General features: G+C 40.1%; 1 protein-coding gene across 1 annotated transcript in view; it reads right to left on the reverse strand.

The window, feature by feature from the left end:
- The window catches only part of FLT1 (fms-related tyrosine kinase 1), a 168,521-nt gene that overhangs the window by 55,562 nt on the left and 88,955 nt on the right, over positions 1–24,004 (reverse strand). The window contains exon 13 of the mRNA XM_011999979.1: positions 2,668–2,799. Coding sequence (XP_011855369.1) covers positions 2,668–2,799 — 132 coding nt within the window. The remainder of the gene's footprint in view (positions 1–2,667; positions 2,800–24,004) is intronic.

Raw genomic sequence — 24,004 nt, forward strand, 5'->3', positions numbered from 1 at the left:
AAAAAAAAAAAAAAAAAAAAAAAAAAAAAGAAATGATCAGTAATGCAGTATTCTTAACATCTGACTTTTCAGAGAAGCATAACATTAATGAGAAAAGGAATCAGCGTAGGAAGTCTAGAGGCATGTAAACATAAGAGAAATGGAGAAAATAAAAATAACAGGATCACTAGAAGAGTGCTTTTGCTCAATTTTATCCTAAGTCCTTGCAGACAACTTCCTCAGGCACCTCAGGAATGAGAAGAGTGGAGCAACGGTGAAAATATTCTGAGGTTTACATGGACTCACGTTTCAGCCTCACCACGTAGTCTTTGTGCAACTTTGGGCAAGTTATTTAACTTCTTTGAGCTTCTGTCTTCCCATCTGTAGACTGAAGATACTACTATTGACTGCTTCAAATTCTTACAAGGTTAATAGGATTAAGTATGTCACGTGTCCAGCACAGTGCCTGCACATAAAGGTACTAAATAAATGTTTCGTGGTAAGTGCTGGGCATGTGTATGGGATACAAAGATATGTCAGACAGTACTGTCTCAAAAGTTTATAATTCGGTAGGGAAGAGAAGCATATCAACGCCAAAATAATAATAAAAGGCAGAATAAAATAAGTACTGACTAATGATTCCAGAAGTGGGGAGTGAGAGAGCAGAGAATGAGTATCTGCCTCAGCTGTTCATCCTGGAGGATAGTCCAGGGCAGAAAGCATTTCAGCTGGCCTAAGAGCACAAGAAGGATTTGGCTGGAATAGGGAATGGAGCCTGTACAAAAGACATTCCAGGATGCACTAACATCACAAACAGAGGCCATGCTTGGCGTTATGTGGCAAGTCGAGCTCACCAATGGCCAAAAGACTGACTCTAATCCAATCTGGAAGGCCCCCAGGTGCTGCTGATCTGGCCTGGAGCAGTGAAAGAATAATAGCAGGCCTCCTGCAGAGCAGACTGCTGGCGACCAGAAGGGTGGTGGTTCTGAAGGTGGGGAGAAGAAACTCACAGATGTCGTAAATGCACAATTTTAAGCACACTGGCTTCTGAGAAACGCAGATTAACCTGGCAGAAAAGGGAAGGAAGTCAAGACTTTGGGGAGAACTACAAACACGCAAAAACAGCACTGCTTCACACCCAGGCTCCTCCCAGGCCATCAGAGTCCAGCCATTGCTGCCCCATATTCCCTGGTAGAGGGGTGGGCACAGGGGAAGGCAGTCATGGGGTGAGGGGAGGTGAGTCTGAGAAAAGCTCAGTTTTCTCCTCCGGTCTGCCATGACTAGACTGTATGAGTTAGTTGAGTCAGTGCAGACCTCTCTGGAGGTTTATCACTGCTCTGTGTATCTCACGGGGTTGTTGGGAGGATATGGGGGAAATGACATTTGCTCTGAGGATTAGTGAGGTCTCCTTGCTCTCTGTGTTCCCTGGCCCAACATGGCCATTCCTGAGGGCTGTATGTCTGGGGTGCCTGTTAAAAGACAGATTAGCAGCCATGTGGGGAAGAAGGTGTTAAACAGAGATGCTAATAAACTGTTTCTGTATGAGCGAACAGAAAAGTGAACATAATATTTTAGAACGAGGATTATTTGGGAGACAAAACCATTACTAAAGGTATTTGGGGAATGCTACCCTCTCAGTTTTTCTGGAAGTATAAATTTGTGGCAGAGCAGTTTCAGACTTTCAGGGTGCTCTTTAAATCATCTCCTTGTAAAAGAATAGAGATGATGTTCTGTTTTAAAGAGGTTTGAATTCTCAGAGTTAAAATATTTAAGCAATGTAAGTTTCAGGGGGAAAAAAACTGAATTACATTGCCTTCTTCCTAGTTCCTCCCCACAAAATACTTGCATATTCTGAAGTCGACTGGTTAGCATTTGGAAATAGGCTACTGAACAAATTCCATCTTTTCACGTCAAACCTCAATATGCCATAGATATTTACATCTAAGAGGTGCCAATCTGATATTTTATGATGTTGTAAATTTTATGTTTTGGATGATTCTTAGCATTAGAGAATTGAAATTGAGGTCGAAACTGTTTTCCAAATGTAAGCCACATGGCCATAGCCAGGGCAGGATTAGGCCTCTTTGTATTTTGCTGCTGAGCAAACTGTCTGAGACCTATAAAGAGGAAGCACTTGGAATATTTTTCTTAAATGTGGTCTGTTGATTACGTGTTGCTTCTCTCTGATAAAATATTACAGCACACTTCATTTTAAAAGCCAGCTTATTAAAACATTTGGAATAGCAGCATATGTCTAACTCCTGGGAATTAGAAAAGGAAAACAAATGAACAATTTTAAGTGTGCGAGTTCCCCCTCCTCACCTACCCCCTCCCTTTTCTTCCTTCTTGGACGTCTCTCTCACAGGTGTGGACTACTCTGGCCACTCTCTGTGGCAGGGCATCATCACACGGTCAGAACTGGGTTTCCTTTCTTCTGGGAACGACTTCTCCCACAGACACCGCGTTCAGATTTTGGGCTCTCAAGGATGGCCAGCCAGTGTCTTCACCTTCTGCTGTGCCAGACAGAACCAGACAGTCCCTTCCCGGAGTGGCAGGGAGAGGGGAGAAGGAGGTCAGGGAAAGGAACAGACTGGAGTGGGCAGCAGGAGACTGGGAGGTGGAAAGTTAAACAAACAGGGAAATAGATGTCTGACCAATTTCTTGTTGCTTTCTTAAGCAGCTGTTTACCTTGAACAGTGAGGTATGCTGAACTTTCCACGGAGCCCTTCTGGTTGGTGGCTTTGCAGTGATAGACACCTTCATCCTCTTCTGTGACTCTTTCAATAAACAGCGTGCTGCTTCCTGGTCCTAAAATAATTCCTGAGGAGTGTGAGATGTTTAGATTAGTGGGCCTGGATGACAAACAAAAAACAGCTACTTCTGTAACACAGCCTTCTTCCTATCATTATGCATTCAGACAAGGAAATCCGAGCTCTAGTGAACCTGGGGCAGGGTTGATTATTTGTTTTCTCTGGGTCCAGGCTTTCTTTTGCTTTTCTTTCCTTCTTTTTTTTTTTTTTTTTTTTTTTTACAAGCTTTCTAATAGCACCTTCTCCACCCAGCAGAGCTGTGATCCTCAGCTTCGGAGATGCAGATCCACCCACCCTGTAGAAAGAAACGCGAGGCAGCTGCCATGCCCAGCTTGAAAGTTGCAGATATCAAGAAGGCAGCATATCTAATAATAACAACTATCATTGACTCAACGCCCTCTATGTGCTCGGCATTACGTGACACACTTTCGTACCTTGACATTTACAACCAGTCTGTCAGCTAACAATGTCTTCCTCTTACAAACGAGGAAACTGAGATTCTGTGAGGTTAAGTAACTTCACCAAGAGCATGCAGTTTGACTGAAAGCACATTTGTGGCATATGGGTCAAAGGAAATAATATTTCATTTGTCATAAAGCCTGGTGAGTCAATATAGCCTAGTGATAACGAGCTTGCCTGGGCTGTGTTTTAATCCATGCCTTAGCGCTTCAAGCTTTGTCACTTAAGCAAGTTACTTGATCTTTCTAAGTTTCAGTTTCCTTAATCTTAAAATAAAAATGAAAGTAATTCTTACTCTATAAATGAAAAAATAAATGGCAAGCCCATGGCACCTAGTAAGTGCTCAGTAAATGTAAGCTTAAGGGTTACTACAGAGCATTGTGTAGTAGAAGGAGCCCCAAGAATTTTCAGACCCCTGAAAGGCTTCAAGACCTTGAAGCTTCAATACCTTGTACTATCACCAAGTGTTTGTTGAGCATTTACTCTGCCATCAGTTCATGTTACAAAAAAAACAGCAGGCTAAGATGTGGTCAGGCTAAGACATGGTATCTGTTGAGAAGGAAAAATTAATTCATACCAAACACACACATATACATTCTCTCTCTCCCTCACATGCTCAACACAGACACTCACACACACAAGCCAGCAAATAGAAAATATTTAATGAATGAGAATGAGTGAATGTAGCACAGTATAACTAATTAAGTGGAAAGTCTGGCACAGGGAAGGAGATCAGTAAGGAAGGGTGCACTTGGGGAAGGCTGCATAGAAGAGGTGGGCCTCGAGTTGAGGTTTGAAAGATTGTCAGAGGTGAAGTGAGAAAGGAAAGCATGAGAAATGGCATGATGTAGAAATAAACAGGATTGAGTAATTGTTCCAGGATAGTGATAAAACAGGCCTGGCCAGACTATAGGCTGTATTTCGTTAGTTTAAATAGTTTGTGTATTTCTCCTGATTATGAAAGATGTACTTAATATAGAAAACTTGAGAAACATTTGAAAGCTTTAAAAAAGAAAATGTAATATTACAAAGCTATGATAATCAAAACAGCATGGTACTGTTATAAAAACAGATTCATCAACCAATGGAATAAGCGAGGACCCAGAAATCAACCCAAAGATCTATGGTCAGTTGATTTTTGACAAGGTACCAAGAACACGCAATGGGGAAAGGATAGTCTCCTTAATAAATGGTGTTGGGAAAACTGGATATCTACATACAGAAAAATGAAAATGGACCCTTCTCTTATCCCTTATATAAAAATGAACTCAATATGGATTAAAAACTTAAATGTAAGACCTGAAACTATAAAACTACTAGAAGAAAATTTGTGGGAAAAACTCCATGATATTGGTCTGGGAAGAGATTTCTTGGCTATGACCCCAAAAGCACAGGCAACGAAAGCAAAAATAGGCAAATGGGATTGCATCAAACTAAAAAGCTTTTGCACAGCAAAAGACACAATTAATAGAGTGAAGAGACAACCAACAGATTGGGAAAAATATTTGCAAATCATACATCAGATAAGGAGCCAATATCCAAAATATACAAGGAACTCAAATTACTCAGTAACATATAGGAAATATATAGGTAATATATAGGAAAACCAATAATCCTATTTAAAAATGGGCAAAGAAATTGAATAGACATTTTTCAAAAGAAGACAGATGGCCAGTAGATATATGAAAAAAAAAATACTCACCATCTCTAATCACAGAAATGTAAATCAAAACCAAATGAGGCCAGGTGCAAGTGGCTCACGCGTGTAATCCCAGCACTTTGGGAGGCCGAGGTGGGCGGATCATCTGAGGTCAGGAGTTTAAGACCAACCTGGCCAACATGATGAAAGCCAATCTCTACCAAAAATACAAAAATTAGCGGGGTGTGGTGGCGCATGCCTGTAATCCCAACTACTCAGGAGGCTGCAGCAGGAGAATCACTTGAACTTGGGGGGCAGAGGTTGCAGTGAGCCAAGATCGTGCCACTGCACTCTGGCCTAGGTGACAGAGTGAGACTCTGTCTCAAAAAAAAAAAAAAAAAGAAAAAAACAAATGAGGTAGCACCTCACACCTATGAGATTAGCTATTATCAAAAAGATTAAAGATCACAAGTGTTGACGAGGGTGTGGAGAGAAGGGTCCCCTTATACATAGTTGGTGGCATTATAAATTAGTACGGCCATTTTGGAAAACCATATGGAGCCTCTCAAACAACTAAAAAGAAAACTGCTATGTGATCTAGCAGTCCCACTACTGGTTATCTATCCAAAGAAATTGAAATCAGTATGCTGAAGAGATGTCTGCATTCCCATGTTTATTGCAGCATTATTCACAAGAACCAAGATATGGAGGCAACCTATGTGTCCATCAATGGATGAATAGATTTTAAAAATCTGGTGTATATACACAATGGAATACTACAGCCTTAAAAAACAATAGGAAATTCTGTCATTTATGACAATATGGATGAACCTAGAGGACATTATGTTGAGCGAAATAAGCCAGGCACTGAGAGACAAATGCTGCATGATTTCATCTATATGTGGCATCTAAAAAAGTTGAACTCACAGATATAAAGAGTAGAGTGATGGCTACCAGAGGCTGGGGTGGGGAGAGTTGGATACAGAAAGAGAAGATATTGGTCACTGGGTACAAAGTTACAGTTAGATAAGAGGAATATGTTCTGGCATTCTATTACACAGCAAAGTGACAACAGTTAAAAATAATGCGCACTTCAAAATAGCTAAAAGGGAGGATTTGAAGTGTTCCCACCACAGAGAAATGATATTTGAGGTGATGAGTATGCTAATCAGGCTTATTCGATCTTTCCCATTGTATACATGTATTAACATTAAAACGTCACACGGTACCCCATCCATATATATAATTATTATTATTTGCCAATTAAAGAAATGTAAACAGTTGAGTGCAGTGACTCATGTCTGTAATCCCAGCACTTTGGGAGGCTGAGGTGGGCAGATCACGAGGTCTAGGAGTTTGAGACTAGCCTGGCCAATATGGTGACACCCCAGCTCTACTAAAAATACAAAAATTAGCTGGGCATGGTGGCTTGCACCTGTAGTCCCAGCTACTCGGACGGCTGAGGTAGAAGAATCGCTTGAACCCGGGAGGTGGAGCTTACAGTGAGCCGAGATGGTGCCACTGCACTCCAGCCTGGGTGACAGAGCAAGTCTCCATCTCAAAAAAGAAAGAAAGAAAGAAAGAAATAAAGAAAGAAAGAAATGTAAAAAACGCACAAACTCCAAACACCTACAGTCTCACCTCCCAAATGTTGTTTCTTTAGTCTTTCTAAAGTGTATTTTCTGAAAACACAGTTTGTTCATTTATATAACAAATTTTTTTTAGCTCCTACTATGCCCTAGACACTATTCTAGATACTGGTGACGAACTGTCAAGCAAAAGAAATCCTTGCCTACAAATTCTAGTTTTGGGGAATTACAAAGTGAGCATCAACAGATTAAGGTAGTAGAGAAACCAGGGGAGACAACAATGAATTAAGTATGAACAAAAGATCTGAGGGATGGAGACAAATTATGAGGGTAATAACATGCGTATTTTCATAAGAAGGGAAATAAATAGCAAGAGTGGAGAATGATCAGTATCGTCTAAAAAATAAAAAACACAAAACTTTGCTGATTTGATAGATGAAAATGATTGTTTTAATTTGTATTTCTTTGAACATTTTTTCATGTGTGTATTAGCCATTTTTATTTCCAAAGACCTGTTTTGAGTAGGTGACTGGAAAAGGCGAATTCAGATTAAGGAGAGCTTTGAAATCCTGGTTCAGGAGTTTCAATTAAATGTAAAAGGAAAGGGAATCATGAAGATTTCTGAGCATAGTGAAAGCGACATTTAAGGACGTTCAGTCTAGAAGGAGAATACAGGCTGGACTGGAATGAGGAAAGCATAGCACTTGCAAGTTCTGCTTATCAGTTGTAATTCAGGCAAGGAATGATGAAGTCTCAAACCTGGATGGTGGGAACTTCCTGCTTGACAGGAAGTATAGAGGAAGAAATGGAAACAGACACTTTGTAGAAACAACCTGTAGGAATTGGTGCTTTACTGGATACAGCAATAGAAAAAGAGAGAGATGAGTCCAAGGTGATTCCAATATTTTAAACCCAGATAACAGGAACAAAATGACAGCTCTTCCCCAGAACCTTGGCTAAGTCACTTAATCTCTTTGGGGTTATTTCCTTATCGGTAAAATGAGAATAATACCTGCTCCACCTATTTCATGATCAATTGAGATAACTTAAATGGAAGCATTGAAGCTTTGAGAAGTATAAGATATAGTGTAAGTGGCAATTACAGAAAATAAAAGTGTGGCTGTACAGTTGCTCGAGGTCAATGAACATTTATAATAGCAGCTATCTTGCTACCTACAATCATTACAGTCATCTCCATTGCAGCAGATCTGAAACTCAGCCAATTTTCTATCACTCAAATCCCCAACTCATGCCTGTAATCCCAGCACTTTGGGAGGCTGAGGCGGGCAGATCGCTTGAGTCCAGGAGTTTGAGGCCAGCCTGGGCAACATAGTGAGACTCCATCTCTACTAAAAATTGACCAAAAAAAAAAAAAAAAAAAAAAAAGGGGGCTGGCACCATGAGCAAATAAAGTTAAAGGACTTGGATTCAAGGAGAGCATGTAATTATGAAAGGTGAGAGATAGTAGCCAGGATGCTCATGAGCTAACATCATCTGGCACAGATTCCTTTTTCTAGTCCATGAAGGAGAGGAAATGGGGTGAGAAGGTGTCCAAATTCAATGGGCAAAGCTCTTCTTTCTGACGTGCCCTCTATTGCACTGTAACAGATGACACAGAGACACTGATGCGTCCCCATCAAATAGGCCACTCAAATGCTCACAACTGTCATCAGGCCCTTACTCATCCTCCACTCTTACTGTTTATTTCCTTCTTTCAAAAATAAGCAGTGATTTATAGCTTGTCTCATTCCTCAGATCTTTTGTTCATACTTAATTCACTGTTGTCTCCCCCTGTTTTCTCTAATACCTTAATCTGTTGATATTCACTTTATATGACTCAAATCCTAGGATACAGGCTCTGTTCTGCCGAGGAAAATACCTTTTTAAAGGGGTTCTATTTTTAGTTTAATTTTAATTTTTTTGACTGTGAGCACTTTTCAAAAATTTTAAAGTGCAGGAAAAACATAACCCATGTGTCAACCATTAAGATGATCAGGGGTCAACATTTTGCCATGTTTGCTTTAGATAGACCCATTTCTCTCTGTCTTTTATAGGAAATAAGATTTATAGATACTTTATCCCTTCCTTTACCCTCTCTCTCCAGAGGTACCTGAAATTGGTGTGTAAATTCTCATGCATGCTTTTGTACTTTTTCTACATAGGTACATATCTCTACAGAACACAGACTATTATTTTGTGTGCTTAAAAATTCAAAATAACAGGTATTATCGATTATATATCCTTTTCAACTTGATTGTTTTCCCATTCAGCAATGCTCTTATATTTATTTATTTATTTATTTTTTTGAGGTGGAATGTTGCTGTCGCCCAGGCTGGAGTGCAGTGGTGCAATCTCGGTTCACTGCAAACTTTGCCTCCTGGGTTCAAGTGATTCTCCTGTCTTGGCCTCCCGAGTAGCTTGGATTACAGGCGCCCACCACTGCACCTGGCTAATTTTTGTATTTTTGTAGAGACAGGGTTTCATCATGTTGGCTGGTCTTGAACTCCTGACCTCAGGTGATCCACCAGCCTTGGCCTCCCAAAGTGCTGGGATTACAGGTGTGAACCACCGCGCCCAGCCCATGCTTTTTAATTGATGGCAAAATGATTGATGTGAAAAGGTATCTTGTTGTGGTTTTAATCTACATTTCCCTGATTACTAGTCAGGCGAAATATTTTTATTGGCCATTCAAGGTTTCTCTTTTTGTGAATTGCCTGTTTCTATCCTTTGCCCATTTTTCTATTGTCCTATTTGTCTTTTTGTCAATGATTTTAGGGTTCTTTATGTTTGGGATGCTAATTCTTTGTTGGCTTAATACATTTCAAGTCTTCCTTCATTGTATGAACAGTCTTTTAAACTTCACTTATGATAAATTTTTATTTTATTTATTTACTTATTTATTGAGATGAGGTCTGTTTCTATTGCCCAGGCTGGACTGCAGTGGCAAGATCATAGCTGAGTGCAGTGGCAAGATCATAGCTTACTGCAGCCTTGAACTCTTAGGCTCAAGTGATCCTCCAGCCTTAGCCTCCCGAGTAGTTGGGATTACAGGTGTACATCACAGTCCCTGGCCATGGTGAATTTTTAATACAAAGCTTTAAATTTTTTAACATAATCAAATTTATCAGTATTTTTTTTATTATACTTTGTGCTTTTTGTTACTTAAGAAATCTTTTCCTACCCTGATATCATAAAGCATTCACCTTGTATACTTTCTTCATAAAATCAGTTTAAAAGATTCATTTAATATTTTGTGTTTTCTTATTTAGGTTTTTAATCTATCTAGATTTTCTTTTGGGGAGGGGTATGTGTATGGTGTGAAGTAAGCACCTAATTTTTACCATATAAATAGCCAGTGATCCCAGCCTCATTTATTGAATAAGATCTGCTTTTCCCACTAAGTTATTGTGCCAGCTCTACTCAGATACTATCTGAATTTTTTTATGTTGAAGCTCCCATGTATTTGTGTATTTGTGTATTTGTGGTTCTGTTTCTAGGCTCTTTATTTATTCACAGTGACCTATTTGTCTATCACTGTACCACATAAGTTAAATTATGATTGCTTAATATTAACACATCTTGATACATGGTATGGCCTGACCAGATCATTTTCGAAATGGTCTTGACTGTTCTTGGCCCTTTATACTGCGATACTTTATACTTCAGATTTTGCTTGTCAAATTCCGTAAAAGGCACAATTGGAATGTTTATTGGAATTCCACTGAGTTCATATTATATTATAATTTAGGGGAAATGGTCATATTTATTTTTAGGTAGAATCATATGGAATTGCCAATACTTTGACCTACAAAAATAACAATATGGTTCTACCTAATAATAAGTGTTTTTATAGAAAAATATTGAGTATCTTTGAGTTATTTAGATTTTCTTTTATGTCATTTAATAGTTTTATGATTCTCTTTAAATCCTGCTTTTCTTTAGTTATATTTATTCCTAGATATAATTTTTTTGTTATGTAAAATAGTAAAATAGCAATGAAGTCTTTGAAAGGTCACTCTATTTGAATTTTCTCTTTCCATTTTGGGTATTAGTCATTAGAACTAACATGTAGAACTCACTTTTTTTTTTTTTTTTTTGAGGTGGAGTCTCGCTCTGTCGCCCAGGTTAGAGTGAAGTGGTGCAATCTTGGCTCACTGCAACCTCTGCTCCCAGGCTCAAGGGATTCTCCTGCCTCAGCCTCCCTAGTAGCTGGGATTACAGGTGTGTGCCACCACGCCTGGTTAATTTTTGTATTTTTTAGTAGAGATGGAGTTCTACGATGTTGGCCAGGCTGGTCTCGAACTCCTGACCTCAAGTGATCTGCCCACCTTGGCCTCCCAAAGTGCTGAGATTACAGATGTGAGCCACCGCGCCCGGGCAGAACTCACTTATAAACATGATGCTCTGCTTTGTGTTTCTGAGATAATTTAATCATAGGCCTGCTTGCTTTCTTCTAAAGTATAGCCTAAGTCATTTCCATGTGCTTGTTTGTGTATTTCCTTGACTTCTGACACTGAATACAGATTCTTTAACCACTGAAGACATGACAGTTCCCATGGAAACCCATTATTTATTTCTCTCTTTACTCTAAGAAGCTGTATCAGATGGACCAACCGGCATAGAGCAGCACTTGCAAACATAGATGCCTTCAGGAGCCAGGCACGTAATATAAACGAGTTGGGGATGAAATAATGGAAGGGGGACTATGTCTCTGGAGAACAGAAAGCCTGTCTCCCATCTAAAAGCAGAAGTCTTTGCTTAGCTCCAACCTATCGGGAATTTGGGGATTTGAGTCTGGTGTTGTCTTCTGAGTTTTAGAAAGAAGGCAGAAATTTGAATTTTTTTGTTTTTAGTGTTAAAGCTCATGATTCTGAAATGTTGGCAACCAGATCAACTTATATAGACTTACTGTGAGGGACAATAAAAACATGGATGCAAGATATATTTGACATAACTTGACTTAGAGTATATACATGGGGATAAGTTTTTATGTTGTTACTAAGCAAGGACCTTCATGATCTGGCCCCTTCCTATCTTCCCAGCTTCGCTGCCTGCTACATCCCTACATGTGTCTTTGGTATCAGCCATACTAATCTATTTGCAGTTTGTTCTAAGCCTCAGTGACTCTGCACACGTGGTTCCCTTGATGCCTGGTTAGCATTTGCTTGTTCTTTAATATTCAGCTCAGGATTGGCTGCTCTGGAAAGCATTTTTTTTTTTTTTCTTTTTTTTTGAGATGGAGTTTTACTCTTGTTGCCCAGACTGGAGTGAAATGACACCATCTTGGCTCACTGCAACCTCCGCCTCCTGGGTTCAAGATTCTCCAGCCTCAGCCTCCCAAGTAGCTGGGATTACAGGTGCCCGCCACCACGTCCAGCTAATTTTTTGTATTTTTAGTAGAGATGGGGTTTCACCATGTTGGCCAGGCTGGTCTCGGACTCCTGACTTCAGGTGATCCACCTGCCTCGGCCTCCTAAACTGCTAGGGTTACAGGCGTGAGCCACCACGCCCGGTGGAAAGCATCTTCTGATGCTCCTGGACCCCATCTCTGTTACTTCTGCATCACCCTGTGCATGCCCCTACTCTGGCACTTACCATTTTGTCATAAAATTGCTGACTTTCTTATCTGCCCACTCCACTGTGGGCTCCTGGAGAGTGGTAACTCTACCTTATTTACTACTGAGTCCCCAGTGTCTAGTGCAGGGCCGACAGACAGCTGACCTTCAGTAACTGAGGAAAATGACCATGTAAATGAAGACAATGGAAAATGTCATGTAGAGGGTGGAGGAGGGGACTGAGCTTTGCAATCTTTGCAGAATATGATGAAGCTAAGCTGGTTATTAGTGCTAGCTCCCTGGGTGGTGGTATGGACTGATGACCTGCAGCATGCCAAGCTCACCTCAGAATTTATAAAATTGTGTCAGTTAATTTTGTCATCTTAAGGTTCAGAAAGCCTCAGTTCCTGGAGCTTAGAATGCAAACTCTGGTAGTTCCATGCGTTTGCTAATTAAAACTTTACACTGGGCTCTTTTTTAGAAACCTGGGGTGTCCTCTAAGGTATCTGATGGTGAAACTCAGTGTGAGAATTTGAATTACCTATTATGTCGGCTGCTGATGGAGGAGGTGGATAAGTTTTTGACCATCATGGCCTAATTTATTCGTGGGATGTGGTCTAAATTTTCAAGATGTCCAACTGTCAATTTTAAAGGTGTAATTTTCAAGGGACTTTGTAGATAGTTTTATTTCTTCCCATTATACCTTAAGGTGAAGGACAATCTTGGCATTTTATGTGTAAGCACCATATTGCCCAGGGAAGAGCATGGAATATAATTTTAATCCAATTCACCATTGAGTAAATAAATCTGTAGAGCTTTTGAATTCACCCATTTGATTACATAAATGCAGGCCATGAGTTTGCCTCCTGTTCCCCCCCACCCCCCAACACACAAAAGTGGCTTGTTGCTCTCCTAAATGGGCCTACTAGTCTGACCAGCAGCTTCTGTTTTGTTGCTCAGTTGACCATCTGTATTGTTGACTTAGAGAACATTATGTTCATCCACTTTGGCCAAACTAATATTCATTATTAAAACTGTCTTCTTTATTCATCAAAGTCCAATTCAGATGATATCTCCTTCATAAAATCTCCCCTGATTAGTCATCAGAAGTGCTCATTTTTATCTGATGTTATTTTATACCACTCACATTGCACATTTATGAACTGACTTTGTACCTATTATGTTTAAGTTTTTCAAAGGTGAGGATTATGTGTTGCTTATTTTCATTTTCTCTAGAATATAATAAAGGGTCAGGCTCAGAGTAGGCAATTAATATATGTATGTTGAGTTTAATAGAATAAAAAGTGAAATTTTTTTGTTTATTTATTTATTTATTTATTTTTGAGATGGAGTTTCACTCTTGTTGCCCAGGCTGGAGTACAGTGTGCGATCTCAGTTCCCTGCAACTTCTGCCACCTGGGTTCAAGCGATTCTCCTGTCTCAGCCTCCCGAGTAGCTGGCATTACAGGCATGCGCCACCATGCCCAGCTAATTTTGTATTTTTAATAGAGATAGCATTTCACCATGTTGGTCAGGCTGGTCTTGAACTCCTGACCTCAAATGATCCACCCACTTCGGCCTCCCAAAGTGCTGGGATAACAGGCGTGAGCCACCGTGCCCGGCCATGTTTATTATTGTTATGATTGTCTTGGCTCTCCAACTAAAGGATAAGTTCTTTGAAGGTGACACATCATAGTTTTCAATAAATGGTAGCTATGATGATGATGATGATGATGATAGCTATGATGATGATCATGACGACAATGATGACGACGATGATGATGACGACGATGATGACGATGGTGATGTTGATGTATACTATTCTAGGTACACAGTAAATAATCATATCTTTAGATTGGCAGCTTTTTTTTTTTAAGACAGTTTTGCTCTTGGTGCCCAGGCTGGAGTGCAATGGTGCAATCTCTGCTCACTGCAATCTCCGCCTTCTGGATTCAAGCAGTTCTTCTGCCTCAGCCTCCTGAGTAGCTAGGATTTCAGGTTCCTAACACCACACCCAGCTAATTTTTGTGTTTTTAGTTGAGATGGGGTTTCACCACATTGGCCAGGCTGGTCTCCAACTCCTGACCTCAGGTGATCTGTCCACCTCAGCCTCCCAAAGTGCTGGGATTACAGGTGTGAGCCACCGCGCCTGGCTAGATTGGCAGCTTTTAATTGATTAGCTAAGAGCTGTGTCGGAACTAAGAACCAGAAGAGCCAAAACATAGAGATGGCTAAAGGTGACCCGGGAAAGCTAGAGGCAAGATGTCAGACTGACTTTCCACAAAGGAGATTTTATATATCCAGTCAAACTTTGGATGTTTGGAAAACTATGTCTGAGGAACAGAAATTTGAGTTTAGTGAAATGGCAAAGGCTGACAAAATTGGAAAATGAAGGCCAGGCGCAGTGGCTCATGCCTGTAATTCCAACACTTTGGGAGGCCAAGGTGGCTGGATCACCTGAGATCAGGAGTTCAAGACCAGCCTGGCCAACATGGTGAAACCCTGTCTCTACTAAAAATACAAAAATTAGCCAGACGTGGTGGCGGGTACCTGTAATCCCAGCTACTTGCGAGGCTGAGGCAGGAGAATTGCTTGAACCCAGGAGATGGAAGTTGCAGTGAGCCGAGATCATGCCATTGCACTCCAGCATGGATGACAGAACGAGACTCCATCTCCAAAAAAGAAAAAAAGAAAAGGAAAATGAAGAACGATTAGTCCATTAAATGACACTAAAAAGATGAGTGATTTCAGTGCTTCTGAATGGTTACGATGTGGTTTCTTCTTTATTGAGAATTTCGCCCTAAGATCAAGCCTCATGGCAAAGCTTTTGTGAATGTAAAAAAAAAAAAAAAAAAAAAAGTTGACGCATGGGATAATTTGAGACACAGTGAAAAGCAGCCTTGCAATAATGCGTTAAGCTGGAAGAGAATATGAGAATGTTGCAAGTCTAAAGGAGACTTGATGGCAATGTAAGCCCTGATGAGACGATTTACTCTTTAGCCATGAAAAAGACAGAGAACGAAGAGGAACACTTAGAAAAGAATAAGACTGGGGACAATGATGAAAAAAGCTGTATAGGCCGGGTGCGGTGGCTAATGCCTGTAATTCTAATACTTTGGAAGGTAGAGGCACGAGGATAGCTTGAGCCCAGGAGTTCAGGACCATCCTGGGCAACACAGTGAGATTACTGTCTCTATAAAAAAATAAAAAAAATTAGCCTGGCATGGTGGCAAGTGTCTGTAGTTCTAGCTACTTGGAGGGGTGGGAGAGTTGGGAGAAGGCTGCAGTGAGCTGTGATGACGCCACTGCCTTCCAGCCTGGGTGACAGAGCAAGACCCTGTCTCAAACAAAAAACAAAAAACAAAAAACAAAACCTGTATAACATTCTTCTCACTGTAACCTCCGAATAAGGGAAATACCAGAAACAAAGGTCCTTTCATTTGGGATAATGTCTATTCCTTCACTACTTTAACTTACAAAATAGAGTTATTATAGCAGAATAGTTTCTAAAAGCCTTGAAGAGGCAATAGTTAAAATGAATTCTTTGAAACTGTGCCAAAAACACACGTATTTCTAAATATTTAAAATGAAAGCAGCTTTGTGCACTTTCACTGTGAACTTTGCTCTTGTTCTAATAAAGCATTTCAGGAGGATTCAGGCACTTACAAATATGTCAAATGGTACTAACTCTATGGTTATTATCTATATAACCTTAGCTATCAGCTATGTTTATTTGTAAACTGTGAACACATACATGTGAGTGTGTGCACACACCCACACACTCCTGCCCCAATAAATCCTTGTGCTATGCTCAGATTGGCCATAGCCTGTCCACAAGATTGGATCCATTAGTTCCGCAGAAGACGGCCATTCACCTACAGTGGCTTTTTTTTTTTTATGATGAAGTAGCAATTCTAATGACCATTTTAAGACAGGAAAATCAGTACTATTGCACTCCATAAGAAGTTAGTCAAGAAAGCGTTTTTCTTTCAATAGAGGAGTAGTTACATAAATTATGGGAATACATATCATATTACAGTATATGCCTGCTAAAAAGAATGGGGTAGAACAATATGTACTGACATAGAAAGACCTCCAAGATATATTAAGTAATAAAAGCAAGTCTTAAAACAACATATGGTGTGACCTCAACTCAAATTTTATCTCAGAAATGCTGGGTTTCCCATATAAGCCCACTACCACTGACTCACTGTAATCCATTATTTTATTTTCATCATAACAGTGATGATTATCAGATTTATACCATATGCTTATATAGTAGTCCCCCTGTATCTGTGGTTTCAGTTTACCACCGTGCAAAAATATTAAATGGAAAATTCCATAAATAAACAATTCATAAGTTTTATATTGTACACCATTCTGAGTAACATGACGAAGTCTCTCACTGTCTCACTCTGTCCCACCCAGGACGTGAATCTTCCCTTTGTCCCGCACGCATCTCCACGCTGTAGCTGCTACCCTTCTATGAATCCCTTAGGAGGTAGCTGGCCTACCAGATAGACGGTCCCAGTATCACAGTGTTTATGTTCAGAGAACACTTATTTTCCTCAATAATGGCTCCAAAGCACACGAATAGTGATGAAGCTGTGAAGTACTTCCTTTTAAGTTAAAAGGTGAAAGTTCTCGACTTAATAAGAAAAGAAAAAAATCATATGCTGAAGTTGGCTAAGATCTATGGTAAGAACGAACCTTCTATCCATGAAATTGAAAAGAAGGAAAAAGAAACCTGAAAAGGCATTTAAGTTTGTAGGTAGAAGACATGAACAGAGCATGTTCTGATGGACAGCAATTGGTATAATCTGAGGTGTCAGGCATCTCCTTGGGGTCTTAGAACAGATCCCCTGTGGATAAGGGGACATGACAGTAGTTTGTTAAATTTGTTGCCTGTATTTTTCCATTAGAATGTAAATTCGAGGTCCCTGTTTTGTTCCCAGCACCTAATATGCCTGTCACAGAGTTGACTCTCAGTGAATATCTATTGAATGAATGAATCATTGGGGGGTGTGTGTGTGTGTGTGTGTGTATATATATATATATTTGAAATGGAGTCTCTATCTGTTTCCCACGCTGGAGTGCAATGGCACCATCTTGGCTTACTGCAACCTCTGCCTCCTGGGTTCAAGCGATCCTCCCTGGCTCAGTCTCCTGAGTAGCTGGGACTACAGGTGCCTGACACCACGCCTGGCTAATTTTTGTATTTTTAGTAGAGACAGGGTTTCACCATGTTGGCCAAGCTGGTCTTAAACTCCTGACCTCAGGCGATCCGCTTGCCTCAGCCTCCCCAAAGTGTTGAGGGATTACAGGCGTGAGCCACTGCACCCGGTCATATATTTTTAAAGCCCACATTTGTGTATGTGCACACGTACAGGTTAAAAAATGGAAAAATCATTGACAAGATACATATCAAACAGTAAATATGTATTACCTATCCATAAGGGAAACTTTTATAGCTTACTCTATTTCTGTACAGTGGGAATGTATTCATCTATTCCTCGTTTAAATTAAAAAAAAAAAAATATATATATATATATATATGGCCGGGTGCAGTGGCTCATGCCTGTAATCCCAGCACTTTGAGAGGCTGAGGTGGGTGGATCACGAGGTCAAGAGATTGAGACCATCCTGGCCAAAATGGTGAAACCCCATCTCTACTAAAAATACAAAAGTTAACTGGGCATGGTGGTGTGGGCCTGCAGTCCCAGCTACTTGGGAGGCTGAGGCAGGAGAATCGCTTGACCCCAGGAGGCAGAGGTTGCAGTGAGCGGAGATCGTGCCACTGCACTCCAGCCTGGGCAACAGAGCAAGACTCCATCTCAAAAATAAATAAATAAATAAATAAAATAAAAATGAAACATTAAGACATGAAACTGTAGCCCTTTTTACCTCTTTCTCAATGGCAAAGAGCCATTAAATGAAAGTTTAAAAGTAATATAGATTCAAATACTTAAACATTTGCAAAACTTTGTAATATTGACTATGTTAGAATGAGTGAATGAATGTTTTTGAGGCAAGAAAAGTAGATTTATACTTTATGACAATTTACAATTGTAGATTGAGGCAATAAAAGGACAAATCAAAACCCATTCAGTCAGAAGACTGCCCCAGCACGTGGGGGTGGGGGAGGGAACGTGATCTAGAGTATGTTTTCTGCATTTCAGTTTGTTTCTCAGTGACGCTCAGTTTAATTACGACTGAGTTGAATGAGATGGCTACTTAAACTAATATACAGTCTTGATTGTTTAAGGCTCCTTGGTAGCAGGAGATTATATAAAAATCAGGTTTATCGTTTGAATGGGAGGTGAATTTTCTTGATTTCGATTTTTTTTAGCAGCAATTTAGAGTCGTGGAAAGGGTGGGGTGAGTTCACTGTCTAGTTATCTGAGAGTATATTTGAACTGGGCATAGTGGTGATCCCAGCTGCATTGCTGTGTATGTGCCACTTTAGGTCCTGATTAAACTGTCTGAAGTTTATGCTTGAGGGGAGGAGAGATTTCCATGCAGATTCTGGACTTGTAAAACGGAAAAAGTTCATCTAATTATTTTGCTAAAACATGAAAGCATGTTTAAGGGAGTGTATGGGTTTTCCTTCTATACTCATCCAGTCTTTAGCGTAGGGAGGACGTTGTTGATGAGGGATTGAGATCCCTCTCACTCTAAGGGCCCGACGCTGGCTCTCAGTTTTGGGGTTAATGTCTTTGGACAGAGTACAGCCTCTGAGAGATCTCTGGGATGACTGCTGGGAGAGTTTACCGCCCCCACTACCCCCATGATGTCCCCAAATCTCTTTGTATCTCTTCTCTTTGTTTTTCTTCATTCCCCCTTTCTTTTTCTCGGCCATTGGTCCCTCAAGCATTGACTGCTCTTCAGACAAAATTCACTGCTGATTTTGGCCATGCTCAAAGTACATTTCCGTGTGTTGCGAGAGGTCACAGAGAGAATCAAAAGAGGAGGTTAATTCATAGACAAAAAAGGAGAAACTTTAATGGGCATGGGATTTCCGATTGGGGTTATGAAAAAGTTCTGTAACTAGATAATGGTGATGGTTTTGCAACATTGTAAATGTACTTAGTGCCACTTAATTGTACACTTTAAAATGGTTAAAATGGTAAAATTTATGTTATGTGCATTTTGCCACAATTTTTAAAAATGAGGCCTGGGCAACATAGAAAGACCCCTATCTTTACAAAAGAAAAAAAAAATAGCTGGGTATGGTGGCATGTGACTATAATCCCAGTTATGCGGAGGCTGAGGTGAGAGGATCACCTGAGCCTGGGAAGTTGAGGCTGCAGTGAGCCACGATCATGTCGCTGCACTCCAGCCTGGGAAACAGAGCAAGACCCTGTCTCAACAAATAAACAAAAAACAAAAACAAAACAAAACATAAAGAAAAAAACCCAAAAAACACTTTTTCTAAAGTGATGCCCACATTTACAAGTTCTCTCCTATTTCTTATCTCCTAAAGTTTTCATTTAAACATTTAAGAGGACCTAACACACACACAAACACAAACACACATCACCACCACCACCACCACCACTAAACTTAAACAACTAGCAGGGGACCCTGCTATTCATATGAATATATGTTTGTGTTGACCAATGTATGATCCCTCAGTTGGACCTTACTGTGGCCAGCAGTTTTCAGGAGGCTTTTCTGGGCTGAATAGAGATTAGGATGTTATGCTGTAAAATGCATCCAGGAAATCTTTAGGCAAAGCATTAGTATAGGATATATTGCTGTGTATGTATGTGTATACCTATGCATGTAGGTGCAAGACCTAAATCACCTGAATCTTGCCAATAAAAAGAGATACTTTGGGGCTGACTGATTCTTCACAAACAGCTTCTGTTGCTTTCCAATTCAACACGGAACTTTACTCATGGATCACTTTACTTTTCTAAATATAAATCACAGAACTCTACCACTGTACTTTTCAGTCTCACTGAACTAGCCAAACATTAACAAGTAATTGCAGAATTGCAGAAAGTGCATGAAGTAACATTTTCAATTTTTTCGCCATGATAGGGCTGTGTTAAAGTCAGGTTCCCTCTGTTGGCTGAGATGAGGGTTGTAGGGCTGAAGTTTGGCAATGTCAACAGGTTAGTTTTTGTGTGCTGTTACCTCACTCCCTCTCTTACTTCATTACTCTCCTTTCTTCTACCTCCTAAAGGAACTTTATTCTCGGAAAAGAACTGAGCTTTGATTCTGCAACATAGCACTGGCAGGGAAGAAGAGCTGCTCGCATATCAGCAGAGAAGCTTGGTTTTCCTTGATCTGGATGTAGACAGCCCCTGACCTTAATGACACATATTGAAGAGACAGGGCTAGCGAGAACAGCTGCTTAGTGAATCACAACAGCAGATCAGCTCCAGTCTCAGTGGGGGTGCTAAGTAGAGCAGCCAGCTCACCCTCACAGGCACACCCTGGATATCTTGTTCACATTTCTTTTCTGCAATAATAGTTCTTCATTCATTGTGTACCGTAAGGATAGATTTCATGAGAAGGAAAAGGCAACTACAACTCAAGTTTTGCAAAAGATATTTGACATTTCTGAATTTCATTAAGGAATTTGATTAAGGAATCAAGCAAAACTGCTGATTCTAGTAGCCTGAGGGTGACAGATGGTCAGTTTTTCATCCCTGGATATTAACATCCTCATTCCTCTCTCTCTTCTAAGGTTCCATAAGATCTTTCCTGGATCTAGTCAAATCACTTTATAATTCAGAGGTGATTCTGTCCCCTTAGGTACTAGGATCTGAATATGGTACCTACAGATGCAGACACTTGGTGTCAGTGATATAGTGTGACAGGAAAGATGTCCTCTAAGTATTAAATAAACACTTAGTCCTAGTGATCAAGAAGATTTCATTCAAGAAGGAGTATTAATCATTGGGTTAACGTGATTCTCTCCTGCTCCAGCCTCAGTCTGTTTAAGACAGAATTTACTCTTTCTGAACTCTTCGTTGTTCTAATACTACTGCTTCAACCTTAAAATATTCTAGAAATGTTTTGCCTTCATAAAAATTTAGTTTAAATAATAGTTTGATGATGGTTTATTGGTTCAGCCAGGCTTTACTAAAAACATCTAAGATCAAGATTGCCTTCTGTTTTCTCAAATATTTCCAGAGAGGGAGAGTTTGTTACTTTTTTCAGCCTTTTAATGACCCTTTCAGAGCACAATCACTTGTGAGATGGTTTGTGCCTGCATCAGTGTAAAGCTAAACTAGATAGGCCTTCTGCCATATCTTCTTTGCCAACTTATGTTACTTCCTTGCAGTGCCACTGTGAAGAGCGTTGCCAGTAGCCCCCCACTTACAGCACCTGCTCAGCAATGTCACAACTTGAAATATTTTACGACCTCATTGGAGAACCTGGGAAGAGTGTAAGGCAGAAAGGAGACTTTTTGATTATTTTGGAGAGCTGTCAGTCCTTTAGGCGGGTGGCCTGGAGAGGCAGTAAAGACACTCAGGGTCAAGGGTTCTCCAAGGTGACACTGTACCCTTGTTCCAAGTCTGGGTTGCAAACCTTGAATATTTGTAGCCCAACAGAAAGAAATGTTTCTAAAAAGACCTTTGCTGTCCATATACCCCTAGGAATCAGACCATACTCAAAGCAACTACTGTCAAACAGGATTCATCTCCAACTTTGAACTCTTGTGTGGTGCTTCGTGGTATTAGTCCCTTCACACTGCATTTTCCTCTCTTTATCTCTGGCTCTCTGTATTATATTCACTTTAGCTGGTCTACTCTCTTTTCACCTGCCTCTTCAAAGTAAATAGGTCTTAAAATTACCTTCATCTTTCAACACTTTGCACCATATCAGTCCCTCCTAAGAGTTCCCAGTTGCTTCTTTACTCAGTTCTAATTTGGAGGCCCTACTAATTTTCCCTTATCTCTTCTTGCATTCTGTATATTCAGCTAACAACAATTGAGAACTTACTGTATGCATTAACATAGGAAAATTAAAGCACAAAGAGTATGTCTTTTTCTCGTAGGAAAATTAAAGCACAAAGGGTGTCTCTTTTCAGCTATCCAATGTATTAAATATATTTTAATACTATGATTGAACCATTTAATTTTTCTGCTTGCCCATTTATTAATTTGCCTTATTCCGTTTTTAGACCAGTTGACACAATACTAGTGAATAAGTCAGGACACACAGGGTTGTTGCTGGAAGAAGCTGTATTTCAGGTAAATACATGCATCACTTAATTCCTCTAGATTTTTGGTTCTTCAGATTTCAGTTTTCTTGTTCACTGCTGTATTTGCAGAGCCTAGCACAGTGCCAGACACAAAGCAGTGCCTTATAAATACTTGTTAAATAAGTAAATATATGATATTAGGCTGATGGGGCATACATTCTGGACCTTTACAACTTAAAAGTAACCCCCAATCTGAGTTCAAAATAATTTTTAACTTTATACATGGCATGTATAGTTTTTTAAAAATGCTTTATGTGTTTTTAATATGCTTTAAAAATGTTTCAGAACATGCTTTAAATAAACCAAAGTCGTCAGGAGACTTAATCTTTAGTTTACCTTAAATCTTAAAACTAACCCCCAATCTGGGTTCAGAATAATTTTTACCTTTATACATGGCATGTCTAGTTTTTAAAAAAATGCTTTATGTGTTTTTAATATGCTTTTAAAATGTTTCAAAACATGCTTTAAATAAACCGAAGTCTTCAAAAGACTTAATCTTTTTGTTTGTTTGTTTGAGAAGGAGTCTTGCTCTGTTGCCCAGGCTGGAGTGCAGTGGCGCGATCTCGGCTCACTGCAACCTTTGCCTCCTGGGTTCAAGCAATTCTCCTGCCTCAGCCCCCCACGTAGCTGGGACTATAGGCGTGTGCTACCATGCCCAGCTAATTTTTGTATTTTTAGTAGAGACAGGGTTTCACCATGTTGGCCAGAATGGTCTCTATCTCTTGACCTCATGATCCGCCCGCCTCGGCCTCCCAAAGTGCTGGGATTACAGGCGTGAGCCAGCGCACCTCACCGAGACTTAATCTTTAAGGGTTAGGAATGAGCAGATATTCATTATTTTAAATACATGTTTATTGGTGCTCACGATATCATTTAAAACTGGTGCTCATTTATTCTCTTGTGAGTGAGGTGAGCTAATGTTTAGTTATGCTCAATGCTAAATGCCCATATGTTCAGTGGGCAGAGTGCAGGTATGAGAGTCAAACTCTTCTGGTCTGAACCTTGGAGGGCTACTCACTAACTATGACCTGGGACCAGTTATTTGCATTAGGAAATTAGCGTTAAGAAAGTTCGAAAGCAGCAGCCGGCACCTCGCAGGTCCTTGTTAAGTAAAACAGATCTGTGGAATGCATCTAATAATGTCCCTACATCATAGGAGAGTTGTGAAAATTAAATGAGATATCTCTAAAACACTTAACACGGTGCCTTGGTACCTGGTAAACACTCGATAAATCTTATATTGTTATGTTTAATAGAGAAGACATATTAAGATATTATAAAACACATGTAACACCAGAGAACAATGAAGTGATGTGCTCAATGACATGAGTTGTACATAAACCTAGACATCAGAAAAAAGGAAGAATCACTTCCCTGGAAGGTGAGAGAAGATCTTTCACAATATCAAGAATTAGTGGGACCGGGTGCGGTGACTCTCACTTGTAATCCCAGCACTTTGGGAGGCTAAGGCGGGCGGATCACTTGAGGTCAGGAGTTCAAGACCAGCCTGGCCAACATGGTGAAATCCTGTTTCTACTAAAAATACAAAAATTAGCCTGGTGTAGTGGCACGCACCTGTAGTCCCAGCTACTCAGGAGGCTGAAGCACCAGAACCTGGGAGGCGGAGTTTGCAGTGAGCCAAGATTATGCTACTACACTCCAGCTTGAGCAACAGCGCAAGACTCCGTCTCAAAAAAACAAAGAAAAACAAAACAAAAAAGAATTAGTGGGAGCAGAATAGCATAGTGAGA

The sequence above is a fragment of the Mandrillus leucophaeus genome, unplaced genomic scaffold (genome assembly GCF_000951045.1).
Source record: "Mandrillus leucophaeus isolate KB7577 unplaced genomic scaffold, Mleu.le_1.0 Scaffold61, whole genome shotgun sequence".
Taxonomy (NCBI): domain Eukaryota; kingdom Metazoa; phylum Chordata; class Mammalia; order Primates; family Cercopithecidae; genus Mandrillus; species Mandrillus leucophaeus.